Raw genomic sequence first — 13,427 nt, 5'->3', positions numbered from 1 at the left:
TTCTAAGGACTGACGAGGATAACCTGTGAAGTTATCAGTATATCTGTAATTACATCAAAAGCAACCTGCGGTCCATCAAAAATAACCCTTCCATGGCCTTGATTTTCACAACTTTCCCCCTAACATTTTTTCCCTCTGACAACAGGATTCCATAGCACCCTATTCTTCCTCATTTTCCATGACATTTCCATGACTTTCCAAGATATATTTCCCCTTGATTTTCCATGACATTTCCATGACTTTCCAAGATATATTTCCCCTTGATTTTCCATGACATTTCCATGACTTTCCAAGATATATTTCCCCTTGATTTTCCATGACATTTCCATGACTTTCCAAGATATATTTCCCCTTGATTTTCCATGACATTTCCATGACTTTCCAAGATATATTTCCCCTTGATTTTCCATGACATTTCCATGACTTTCCAAGATATATTTCCCCTTGATTTTCCATGATCGTGCGAATCCTGTACAATTTCTTGAGAAATCTACCGACAAATTTACATGTACCACAACAGTTCAAGCTTTCACTTTCCATTTTGTGAGATGTTTGCCCCAGTATACGAGTACCTTGTATCTTGCAGCAGTTTGTATTTGTGATTGCGTTTCTCCAGTTGGTTCTGTATTCTCTCTGTGGTTGCCTGTAGCTTGCCGTTGGCTTGGAGCAATTCATCCACCGTCTTGCCAAGTTTGCTCTTTTCGGCCAAGGCTCTGTCCAGGTCCGACCGCAGGCCGTCCAACTGCAACATTAGCATCAGTAGAGCAAAATAAATTTGCCTGGGGTGAGATTTGAACCAAGGACCTCTGGATTTCTTTACCAGTGCTCTACCCACTGAGCTTTCCAGAGCTGAAGTGTTGGTCCTTCAAGTTTTTTGAGAGTGGTTTTTTGAGGTGAATGCCACAAGCCATGTGCACATGTTCCGGTCCACTGATCACAGGTAACATCATGATGCTTGCAACATACACACTACTGCACAGCCAATTGCCGAGGTTACTTCCTCTTTTGGATGAACTGAATGAAATGAACCATTAAGCAAGTGCGTTCCACTACCAGTGAACATCAACAGCTTCCCTGTGGTTGATCTGATGCAGAGTTTTAATGCAAGTCCCTCACTTGAGAAGTCAACATTCATTCCAAGGTGTATTTTTTCTGTGTGTGTTGGAGAAATTTTAATTTCTAACAATGAGTTTTGCCCAATACACCCGAGTAAGCTTGTGACTTTTTTGCATGCTCTTGGACAAACACTGAGCAAACAGTGTTATGAAATACATGTATATGACGGCATAAGAGCCAAACCCAGTATTGATAATTAAATCCAAATTCAGTTGATAGTGCAATCATACATGTACAATGACACTAATAGGAATGCCTTTGATTTGTCACATTTCACTGCTATTTAATTCGTAAAGTACTAACGAGGACTTGGGAAGTCTTGAGACTTACTACATGCTACAGGTTTGACTACAGCACCAATTTGAACCAACCAACCCACCAATCAAACAAGATTCTAATGTGATTTCTACTAAACCGCCAGGGGTGACAGCAACTAAATTGAGATATTTGAGAGATATGAGATTTTGTCATTGGTGGACTTTCACAAAATTCTTGAGAGCAAACATATCATGAGGTCCCACTGCATGCAACTTTTCAAAGGGGTTGAGATTGGGAGGTGAAAGAGATCTGCCAAAATCCTGCAGAGGATTTGTAATGATTACAGCAAAACTGCTGGAATTTTTCTGGGCACTCAAAAGCAAAGAAGGTACAAACAGTAGCAAAGCATGAATGATTGAACCTCCAAAAATTTGAAAATTAGGTAAAAAATCCTGAGAAATCACAAAAAGTCGAGACGCTTTGTGCAGTGCAAAACACAAATCAACTGAGAGCTCAATAAAAGATATCAGCCGACATTCTGCTTGGTAGATATTTTGTTGCCGGGTGAAAATCTATCTTTGCTTGACTATTCTTACTTGGGTCCCTTCCAGTGTTTCTACGGTAACCAGCTTTTCCGTCAACTTCTGCACCTCCCTTTGTAGTGATTCCATTGTCTTCTGCCTGCTTTGCCTGCAACACAGACAATAAACTAGACAAAACATTACAGTGCCAGAAAGGATTTCAACCATGGTCTCACCGGTACATCCAACATTCTGCATCATTCACCTCCATCCAAACTACAGGTATACCAGATGTGTTGGGTCAACTGAGCAAAAAGCACATGAATGTAGAGTAAGGAATCTTATTACCTCCAAGACCAGTCCTACAGTAAATCCATTTGTACTTATAATTTCTTTTCAGAGTTTTAAGAATACAGCAATCTTCAGCTACTGCACACACAAATCTCAGGAGCCAAATGTTCAGTGTAGCAATGTTCATTATGGCTGCACTGTTTTGGCAAAACCCTGACCATACCTTCAGGATCACGCATCTATCACCCCCTCCCTTTCAGTTGTGCATAATGAAAGCGCTATACACCTCCATGGCAATCTGTACACTGTTCCTACTCAAGAGAACCCCCTGACCACACCTTCAGGACCCCGCCCTCTCACATGCCCCTTCCTTTTCTCCTATCACACCCCTATCACCCTCGCTTGGGTTCTGCTTGATGACAGCTCTGTATCAAGGCAACCTACTTCAGCCTATTCACTCTCCATGGCGATCTGTATCTACTGGAACCAGCTTTAAGAGACCCACCCTCTCGTATGCCCCCCCTTTTCACCTCTCAGTCCTGAGCGATGACAGCTCACTGTCCTTACGGCCCAGTTCCACCTGCAAACTCTCCACCGCAGTCTGCAGCTGTGTGTGTGATGCCATGACTCCCTCTAAGGTAGCGGCGATCTTAGACTGATCGGTCTTTGCATCCGCGAGGCTTCTTTGGAAACTTGCAGCCTAAAGAGACGAGACCAAAATGTTGTGGTTGAATTAACCCCTTGACGACGGGAATTTCTTTCTGAAAGCCGACTCCAAGAATTCCAGCCTCGCTTGGCCACGAAGGCCACCTGCCAAACTGCAAATTCTCGGTTTGTGGACCTGCATGCTCTGCACGCTTTGAATTACACAGTGAAAAGGCTGATTGTTCGGTGGCATGTGGCTTTACTCACGCTTCCACATTCCCGTTGCCTCTTTTCAAAGTGGGGACTATTGTGAAGCTGGTGATTATGATGCAAATTTGGTCTTTTCATTTCTGGGCTACACACTAAGGCCAATCACCATATATACAAGAGCCAGGGTCTGCCTTCTTTCACCGTGTTCGCTCAAACGTGGGCCGGGAATAATAGCTGAAAAGCAGGGTGAGGATCTCAATTTTTACAGCGGCTCTAGCTGCGTCCTGGTGTGAAGGGGTTAAAAGCAAGCTACATGTATGTTATCTGCAAACCATTTACCGTTATTAGTAGCACAATTATTAGTACTGACAGATTTCACTTTCGTTAACATGTACCCTAGTTTTGAAGACGTTCGGTAGCATTCAGGTTTGACAACACACTACACAATGGCAGAAAAGCCCTTCTCACAATTTGATAACAGTATCATAATGACCATTAGGGTGAAAAAAAAAGACATGTTGATTACCGGGAGCTGGTTGTGTTATTTTGTGAGTGAAGGACTGTTCAAGCGTACATGTACGTACATGTACATGTAAGTGGGAGACCATGTAATTAGCCTCAATGTACATGTACATCCATACATGTACATGTACATGGTGACAGTTTGGTGGGGGGGCACTGAATTCCGCGCCCAGACTAAAAGTGTCAATGACAAACTATCCTTTGTTGGATGTTAAATTGCAAAAGCCCATTCATCTCCAATACTTCCCTGACGTTTCTCTGAAACATAAACAGTACATCACACGCTATAAAGCCACAGGATGCACTACGTAAATTGTAATGTGCACAGGGAACCGGAAAGGAAACAGTAACACAAAAATAGTCCAACAATTCATCTGCTTCCTCTGCAACAGGAAACTGAGTAAAGAAGGGCTTCAAGCAGAAGCAGGGTATTTCACCCACCTACCCAAACATAACCAAACTCTTGACGCAATAATAGCATTTACTAAAAAAATAAAAATGATGTTAAACACTATTGTTAAATGCTGTATAGAGTTCATGATTGAGTCTGTCTAACCTTTTGTTTCTCCCTGTCGTCCATGACCTGGAGTTGGCCTTTTAACCTTTCACACTCCTGAAACGCTTCATCTCTGGCCTGAATGGCTAGGGTGAAATCTTTCTCTTTCCTGCTAGACAGCTCCTGCTCCTGTTACGCAAAAAAAAAAGGGGGAATGGCCCAAGTCTTCATTTCTTTTCAAAGTTTAAAGCCCATGGAATACAAACAATAAATGTTTAGCATTCATGCAAGAAAAAGAGATCTTTCATTTCGTGGTTTTGTTTGGTGAATGACGGGATGTTCCATTCCATTTTTTCCTCCAGGGTAAGCATTACATGAGTTGAGAAATTTCTCCATCCGTGAGGAAAAGCAGTGCTATGAGCTTCATCATTATCAACTATTTTGTAGAAGCGTGCACTTCAGCACAATCAATGCTGTGCCCCAAGCAATTCCAACTTACTACTGAACAGGCACGGCAGATCAGAATTTCTATTTCAGTGGTTCAGCAATGCCAGATAATTCCTGACATGTGTTCGATAATCCACCAATCCTATGACAGGGACGGTTCGGGTGCTGTTTACTAAGGATAGAATATAAAGTAAGTCCAGTAAGTCTGAAAAGGCCTTCTAGAATGTTCTTAAATTACAAAAACTCTCTGGGTCACAACCATGACAAAAACATGTCTGAGCAGCCCCTCAATGAAATGGGCTAATTCACAACCATGACAAAAACATGTCTGAGCAACCCTTCAATGAAATGGGCTAATTCACAACCATGACAACCCCTCAATGAAATGGGCTAATTCACAACCATGACAAACCTTCAATGAAATGGGCTAATTCACAACCATGACAAGAGCATGTCTAAGCAGCCCTTCAATGAAATGGGCTAATTCACAACCATGACAAGAACATGTCTGAGCAACCCTTCAATGAAATGAGCTAATTCACAACCATGACAAGAGCATGTCTAAGCAGCCCCTCAATGAAATGGGCTATTTCACAACCATGACAAGAGCATGTCTAAGCAGCCCCTCAATGAAATGGGCTAATTCACAACCATGACAAGAACACGTCTGAACAACCCTTCAATGAAATGGGCTAATTCACAACCATGACAAGAGCATGTCTAAGCAACCCCTCAATGAAATGGGCTAATTCACAACCATGACAAGAGCATGTCTAAGCAGCTCCTCAATGAAATGGGCTAATTCACAACCATGACAAGAGCATGTCTGAGCAACCCTTCAATGAAATGGGCTAATTCACAACCATGACAAGAACATGTCTAAGCAGCCCCTCAATGAAATGGGCTAATTCACAACCATGACAAGAGCATGTCTGAGCAACCCTTCAATGAAATGGGCTAATTCACAACCATGACAAGAGCATGTCTGAGCAACCCTTCAATGAAATGGGCTAATTCACAACCATGACAAGAACATGTCTAAGCAGCCCCTCAATGAAATGGGCTAATTCACAACCATGACAAGAGCATGTCTGAGCAACCCTTCAATGAAATGGGCTAATTCACAACCATGACAAGAACATGTCTGAACAACCCTTCAATGAAATGGGCTAATTCACAACCATGACAAGAGCATGTCTGAACAACCCTTCAATGAAATGGGCTAATTCACAACCATGACAAGAGCATGTCTGAGCAGCCCTTCAATGAAATGGGCTAATTCACAACCATGACAAGAGCATGTCTGAGCAGCCCTTCAATGAAATGGGCTAATTCACAACCATGACAAGAACATGTCTAAGTAGCCCTTCAATGAAATGGGCTAATTCACAACCATGACAAGAACATGTCTGAACAACCCTTCAATGAAATGGGCTAATTCACAACCATGACAAGAGCATGTCTAAGCAACCCCTCAATGAAATGGGCTAATTCACAACCATGACAAGAGCATGTCTAAGCAGCCCTTCAATGAAATGGGTTCATTACTGCACAGCACTCACTCACCTTAGCTGCAGTTTTTGGTTTCCTTTTCCTACACAGCCATTTTACTGACCACTGTACATGATTGTCATTTATACTTAAAGACTACTGATTAGTTAAAAGTTTCCTTTAGTAAAGTCCAACTGGCAAGCAAAAAAAAAAAACCCAGTTCAGGGAAACCCCTGTTTAAACATATCCACCCATCTGCAGAACCTCTCAAGACAAAAGGTTTCACTGTCAAAGCTTTTGCTGTTTTCCAACCATGTGAAGGACGATTGAAATGATTGACTACGTTAATGTACCTGTCTCAACTTGCTTTCAAGTCTCTGCATGGTCACCTTGACAGAACTCAGCTCGCTAGTGGTCTGTCAATAAAGGGAGGCCAAGACAATAGAGAGTGTTGAAATCAAATTTTGCATCAAGAAATTTTCATGAAAGCCATGAGTATATGTACATTACTTTGTTTTCAATACAGTGGAACACTTTGCTGCTATACAAGTAATGAATACCTATAAAAGATGAAAAAACAAAGCAAGTTATCAGCTTTTGTGACTTCACTCGCCAAAATCTTTGTGTAATTTGCTAGTCTCAATCACTTTCAACATTGTTTGAGTGACATTTCTTACACTGCCACGTGCTATAGAATGGCTCTCACCCGTGTCTTATACATGTACATGTAGGTCTAATGTTAGTAACACGGATCACAATAACACTGCTGCATGTCACGTGCCATTTGGGGGATGACTCTAGGAAAATCTTGATTTCGATTCATGATATCACTTCCAGTAAGAACAACAAGAAAAAGAATATAATGGGCTAAAGTGTGAATTAACAAGTACTTCTAACTTGATATTTAATGTGAAAGGTAAGAATGTTAAACAATCCTCATGCAGACACATTTGGGTGCATCGCTGACCACAAATTTGCTGTGCTAAACACTCTTTGTGGACCATGTCGTCTTTATCGAGCACTGGTCCTGTATTGTCATCTTGATGAAATTCCCAACCTCTTCTCTCCATACCTTGGTGTACTGGGCCTGCATGGCTACATTCACCTTCTGTAGCTGTAGTCCGTCTGTCCGTGCATTAGCCAGGCCCTCCAGCTCCTTCTGTAGCTGGTCCACATGGCTCTGTAATCGTCCCTTATCATAGGCCAGCCGGTTCTTACTTTCAAGGAGCTCTGCTATCGTTGACTGGACCTTTTCTTGTGCATCCTGGGAAACCCATACCCAAACACAATGTCATGCAGGGCAATGTATGAAATTATTATATATTCCATTGAGGTGAAGCCCAGTCAGTTACATGTATAAACTGTTCTCCCTCGGGGTGCTGGGGAGAAGTCAATGAGACAATGTTCTGTTTTGGAGGTGGGAGGGAAACTCCGGGCAAATAACTAGGGGAAAAAACCCATGGACTTTGGTACTTGACTGAAAACCCAGTCCATATGCTGGCCCGGGTGGAATTCGAACCCAGGTCACAGAGCTGGAAGGCATGAACATGCAGAGTGTGGCCTTTCTTACAATGGAGGGCATGCTGACAAAAGGCAAGGCTCAGGCAGTTAATAAAACACACAAGTCGATTATTGCCTCTGCCTTATTTAAAAAAAAAATGCAATCTTTATGACAGGATGAAAGAATCTCATGTACGCCTTTGATTATTGTGTGTGTTTGGGTACATGTAGCTTCCATGGGGTAAACCTTGATCTCAGTATGGATGTGTGTGCTGCGTCAATTCAAACAAGTGACATCTGTGGGACAAGGCAGGACAAGGTTGTACCCAACTCAACTTGTGGGGAAGCTACTCAAATGCACCTGAAGTAAGCTTTTCTGCAGGACACGATGACAACGCCACCATAGGTTACAGAAGTGCTGTGTTGCCCTAAAGTACAGTGTTGGCAAGACCTCTTAAGACCATCACAAGACAAACGTAAGACCAGCAGTCTGAATTTAAGTTGCAAGCTATTCAAATGGAGTGCTACAAAAGCATTCCTTTTATGTTAGAAGCTGTTCACCTCTGTTGTTCGTGACTCCTCCTGTGTCTGGTCTACAGATGGTATTCACTACAGTATTGATACAGTAGTTGTCCGACATACATGTAAAGGATGTATGCTTTTTCTAGAAGCTGATGAGAGACTGTTCGAGATCACCGAGGTAACATCATTCCAAAAGAGGGTGACAACACGTCTTTGATATGCATGGACTGTATCTTTGATACGTTTTCAGTCAATTTGATCTTGTAAGAAAAATGTTCCCTCCGTAGGTGTCGTGCAGACCTCATACCTGTTGCTGCTCCAAGGCTGTGATACGTTCCATCAACCGCCGGTTCTCCTCCGTCAAGTACTGCTTGTCCTGCCCAAGACTGGTCACCTCTAACTGAGGGGAAAAACCAGATAGAGGACTGCTGGTAAGTCTAGGAATTTATAGCCTCTGTGATGTTAGTTCTTGCCACTTCAAACTTAATCAACTTACATACAGGTACTCCCACAAGTGTGTAGAGTACCTCTGATAGATGCCAGATTTGGTTTTTTGGGGCTATAGTTAAAGAAATGCCTTTGTTTTTGCTGAGATTTCTTTTCTCTCCTCAATCCACAGACATGATAAACTCAGTGTAGCACTTTGGCCTGGTTTACAGCTCACATTTCTGTCAAACTACAACTACATGTGGGTCCAAATAGAGACCTTCTAACATACATGTGTGCTGAACAGTGACGGCATCATCTGTAGCCGTATTATATTGACTTGTCCTGGCACTTTCCAAGTTCCGATATCGAACGGAAAAACATTTGATCAGGTTCGACAAAAGTGTATGTCACCCTGTCATCCATAAAATTTTAGTGAGCAGTTTTCATTTTTTTTCCTGCAAATTTTGTTAAACCGTATTCTGAGCTAAAAAAGTATTTTCAAAATTCTTGACATGTGCATCAGTAGCTGAGTCCGTCCAGGACTGGGTTGACTACATATACCTAGATGTCCCTGCATGTACAGTACCTACATGTACTGTACCTTAGACTGTGCAAGTTCCTGGTGGAGTCTTGCTGTTTCATCTGACATCCCGTCAACGGCAAGATTGACCTGTCAAATACCAAGAAATCCATCAAATCAGTGGCTGGCTTTCACAAACTGATCTTGCCTGATAAATCTCACCTCAGGCAGCCACTCATGGAGACCCAATGTGAATAATTCCATCTTTTTCTCCCTAATACGAGTGTTTCAAATGAGTGCGCCACCAAGAGTTTGCAACACGTTAGCCAATATTAGCCAAATGTGTATTGTCGAGTGACACATTGAATGACACATCTGGACATGTCAACCTATTCAAACGTGCACTGCGTACAGTGGCCACCAAGTTGCAAACTCTTGGGGGCTCACTATTGTGAAATGTCCATACTGCCAGTCCATATATGTGTATGGTACATGTACATGTAGGCCTACGGTACGGTATGGTCGGACCGGCCAGCCGACCCCGGCAAGCTCGGTGGTCGAGTGGTTGAGACGTTTGCATTAGTAAGCAGGAGGTTGTGGGTTCGAGTCCCACCCGAGTAAGCCTGTGAATTTTTTTTGCCAGCTCTCAGACAAGAACTGAGTGTGCAGCATTTATGAATACGAGTATATTTGTTGGGTACGGCCAAGTCTTCACAAAGCCAGCAAGGCCAAACTGGTGGCTGTGAGAGCCTTTTGGCATCATTTTACTTCAGCGTGATTTCTGCTGCAGTTAGAAAAACTGCATTCTTCTTCAAACAGCTGTGTGAAATGAATTTCGACATGTGGATGTGTACATGCTTTAAACTGACCAATGTGGGACTTGTAAACATGTCACATACATGACAATTTCCCCTTTCTTATCCTAAATGTGAAAACCAGTTACTTTTCCGTTTTGGTTAATCCCGGTGACATGACTGAAAACAGCCCTTCTGAAACATATTTTTTTCCCCTGTTTTTCTTGACACACGATATCGCTGAGGGGGTTTCCGTCCAATCTGTGAACCCCAAAACATCTTTCAGAATTTATTTCCTCACAAACCCACCATCCAAAATTTAGGAGAATGTTGGTGATGAAATAACAGAAGTGACATTGAGTTTTTCCCTGAAATAACATGTTTGCTCTTGAATGTGCAATTCTAATTAGTGTAAAAACCCACAATGGCACCAAAATGGCTTTGAAATAACAAAAAAAATGTTTAAATGGGATACACAGGTTCATCTGCAAAGACTGCAGGCAGAGATTCACAGCGCGTGGGCACTTTAATGGAGTGATGTAATAAACGCTATGCACTCAGTCAATTGACATTTACCCAAGGAAACATCCCATCAGACATGGGAGTGCAGAGCATACCTCAGCTGAAATCTTCTGAGGACGTACATGTATGTGTACATGTACATTCCACTTTAGATATATAACACATCTTGTCCTGACTTTGGCAGTGGGAAAAAAAGCTTAAATTATATTAGTTCTTGGCAAAGGATGAAAAAGCAAGCTCGATAATGAAATAATACCCAGTAATTTCTAGAAAAAGTTAGATTAGAGAGGCAGTTGTCCCTGCATCCAAACCAACAAATTTACAATTCCCCAGCCAGTCTGAAAGCAAGGGGCAGGGGAAGATGGGTGTTTTGCAGCAAAGGAGATCAATGGAGGGAGCATGTAAGGAGATGTGATCTTCTCCAAGGAGAGAGAAGGAACGGCAGAAAGGGTACGAGTCCTGGCTCTCAACGCTTAAAGTGGTTTGCATTTGACATCAACCTGATGAGAGAGGCATGGAGCAAATCCATGCTCGTGTCTCTTTGTGGAGTCGGCGTTGTGATTTTTAGCCAGATCATTTCCCTCCCACTCAGACAGGAGCAAATCCCGTGGGTGACACCGTGCGGGTGATGATGTCACATGTGACAATGAGGAAGACAGCTCGACAACCTCAGCAAAATGCTGATACGCATGTCAGGAGTAGTAAATCTTCTTTAACTTCAAACCTTCCCTCTAATCGATTTTGTATATATCAGACTGTCAGACTGGCACAGCGACCAGTTCTAACTCCCCTTAAAATTGATGTTGATGCCCTCTCAATGTACATTACCTAATGACTCTGTTGAAATTACTGCACAGTTCTTTAATGTATCTACCGGTATGAATGAGTTTTGGAGGCCTGTTTAGGTACACTGACCACTTAGCGATGGGACAATCCTCTCAAAGTCATGTGCCAGTTTGCACAACAGGCTAGAACTCGATAATAATTGAACTTACATGTTATTGTGTGATTCACACCCAGTTGGTTTGTATAATCATTAGATCTGCTGCATGTACATGTACACTGGCTCTTTACAAGTCTTTCAGGATTCCCACGGAAATCTAAAACAAAATTCTATAAATTTTCCAGGACTCCCCAGGACTAAAACATGACAATATTCATGACATTTAACACCAGGTATATGTAGATTGGGGTCCGCTCTGGTGGGTGGAGTCTGATGAGCAGGGTCAAGTTGGTGGGTGGAGTTAGAAGGCTAGGTTGCTACATGCATGTGGCCGGGGACGGCAAAATGCAACTCAGTTGGGTATTGTCAATGAGTCAAAGGAAAAAAACAAACCAACTGCTGTTACCTCTTGCAACAGGTGTTCTTTGGCCTTCAAGGCATCTTGGTTGCGGTGTTGCAACGCTGCCAGCTCCTGCTTCAAGTCATCTATGGCATTCTCCTGCAAGCAGTGAAGACATGTACACGTATGTACGTGGAAATTCATGTTGAGAATTCGGACTTAATTCGTTGATGCTTTCCTCACCATTACAAGTGAAAGATGCTGACCTCAGTCCAGTTGGAAAGCCTGACATTGGGATAGGAGGGAGGAGGCCACTAGCAGTTGGATTTCCATTGGCAATTGCACGTATGTTATGCCCCGCCACATCCTTAATTTTCAGAAACTTTTGGACAGAGACTCAGTCCCAAATTTGCATGCTAAGATCAGCCTGGGTATTGGTTCTCACAGGGAATGGTGACTCAAAGGAGGTGTTTAAACAAGCCCGAAACGTGAGCAACTCTAGTACAATACTTCATAAGCTATTCCCCATTTTGTAACAGGTAGCATTACGTGTGAGACAAACGGGGACCCTACCGTGGACTTCGGAAATGAATGGCACTACATCCTAACACTGTTTGTTCATTGCACAAAAAATGGACCATAATCCATTGACAGAATACATGTACATGTATGACAGTATACATTTGACACATTTTGACCTGTCAGATAAGTAACAGTGAGAAAAGGGCTCTGAAGAGGAACTGCAATGAACGTTTCTTAGACACAATTTTTCGGCAACTTTGTACTTTTCTTCTATGTATAAAAACTCTTTTGCACTCTTTTAAAAAAGTATCCATGCTTTCTTGGACAACCGACGGTGCTATTGCTGGGAAGTCATTCAGCCTCCCGGGAAGAGTGCCTCCATGTACATGTAGGTTTTTCTGTTCAAATTGTGAGTCCAGAATATACAGTAACTACTGAAACCAATTCCAGAAAGGGATTGATGCTTGCTTATCATGCACAGAAACCACAGTGAATCAGCAAACAGAAAATTTAGTCCAGTAAAATCTACAACAATGCAGGATTTTTGTGAACAAACCGTAGTAAAACACTCTTTGAAATAGTGAAACAAAAGTTGAAAACAAGGTTAACTCTGACACAATTTTGGGAAGATTTGTTGTAAAACAAATTGATTACAGCTACATGTACCCTACAAATATTTCAGGTCTGGTATTTGCGGCAGTTAAAAACAAACCAACATGTGCACTGTACATGTACATGTACAGTGCACTGTACGTGTACATGTACAGTGCACTGTACATGTACATGTACAGTGCACTGTACATGTACATGTATTACTATTTCTCATTGCTTTTATTCTATCTTACAATATTTCTTTCAGAACTGTGCAGTAGACATACACATGTACATGTATCAAGGATTGCATTATTGATGAAATGTGTCTGGAAAAAAATTCAGATATTTGCATTATTATTCACTCCTGTTCATGCCCTGCTCCAGCTCATTTTAAAAGTAGCTGACAAAAGTGCGATTTTCAATTAGCAAACAGATCCAGCATGCAACAGCAGTGCGCTGCCAGCGTGTAAGAAGTAATTAACAATGCTGCGGGATCCTACCACCAGTGTTTGAGATGGCACTGACCCAAATCAAACGTGGGCAATTACACCAGTCACTTTTCTCCACCTGGACGAACATCGATGATCGGAACACTGAGCTGAACTGATTCGCTAATTCTGAGGCATTGTTAAAGGTGAGAAAATAAAGCATCCACGGTTGAGACCTTGATACCGTTCAATGCTAGATGCTAACTTTACTTTTGGGGCATATTGCACGTAAAAACATACATGTACATGTAGCGTC

The 13,427-nt window shown here is 42.2% G+C and overlaps 1 protein-coding gene across 8 annotated transcripts in view; it reads right to left on the bottom strand.

Annotated features, from left to right (window-relative positions):
• The window catches only part of ccdc150 (coiled-coil domain containing 150), a 74,242-nt gene that overhangs the window by 13,220 nt on the left and 47,595 nt on the right, over positions 1–13,427 (bottom strand). For all 8 annotated transcript variants that reach the window (XM_087147059.1, XM_087147064.1, XM_087147065.1 and 5 more), the window contains 9 exons: positions 11,634–11,726; positions 9,050–9,118; positions 8,327–8,419; positions 7,070–7,261; positions 6,351–6,413; positions 4,120–4,248; positions 2,717–2,886; positions 1,971–2,064; positions 573–742 (listed from right to left, as the gene is read on the bottom strand). In XM_087147059.1, the coding sequence (XP_087003185.1) occupies positions 573–742; positions 1,971–2,064; positions 2,717–2,886; positions 4,120–4,248; positions 6,351–6,413; positions 7,070–7,261; positions 8,327–8,419; positions 9,050–9,118; positions 11,634–11,726 (1,073 nt within the window). The remainder of the gene's footprint in view (positions 1–572; positions 743–1,970; positions 2,065–2,716; positions 2,887–4,119; positions 4,249–6,350; positions 6,414–7,069; positions 7,262–8,326; positions 8,420–9,049; positions 9,119–11,633; positions 11,727–13,427) is intronic.

The sequence above is a fragment of the Acanthaster planci genome, linkage group LG16, assembly GCF_054643075.1.
Source record: "Acanthaster planci isolate LZ-2023a linkage group LG16, COTS_SCS, whole genome shotgun sequence".
NCBI lineage: Eukaryota > Metazoa > Echinodermata > Asteroidea > Valvatida > Acanthasteridae > Acanthaster > Acanthaster planci.
This window is presented reverse-complemented; position numbering and strand designations above follow the sequence as displayed.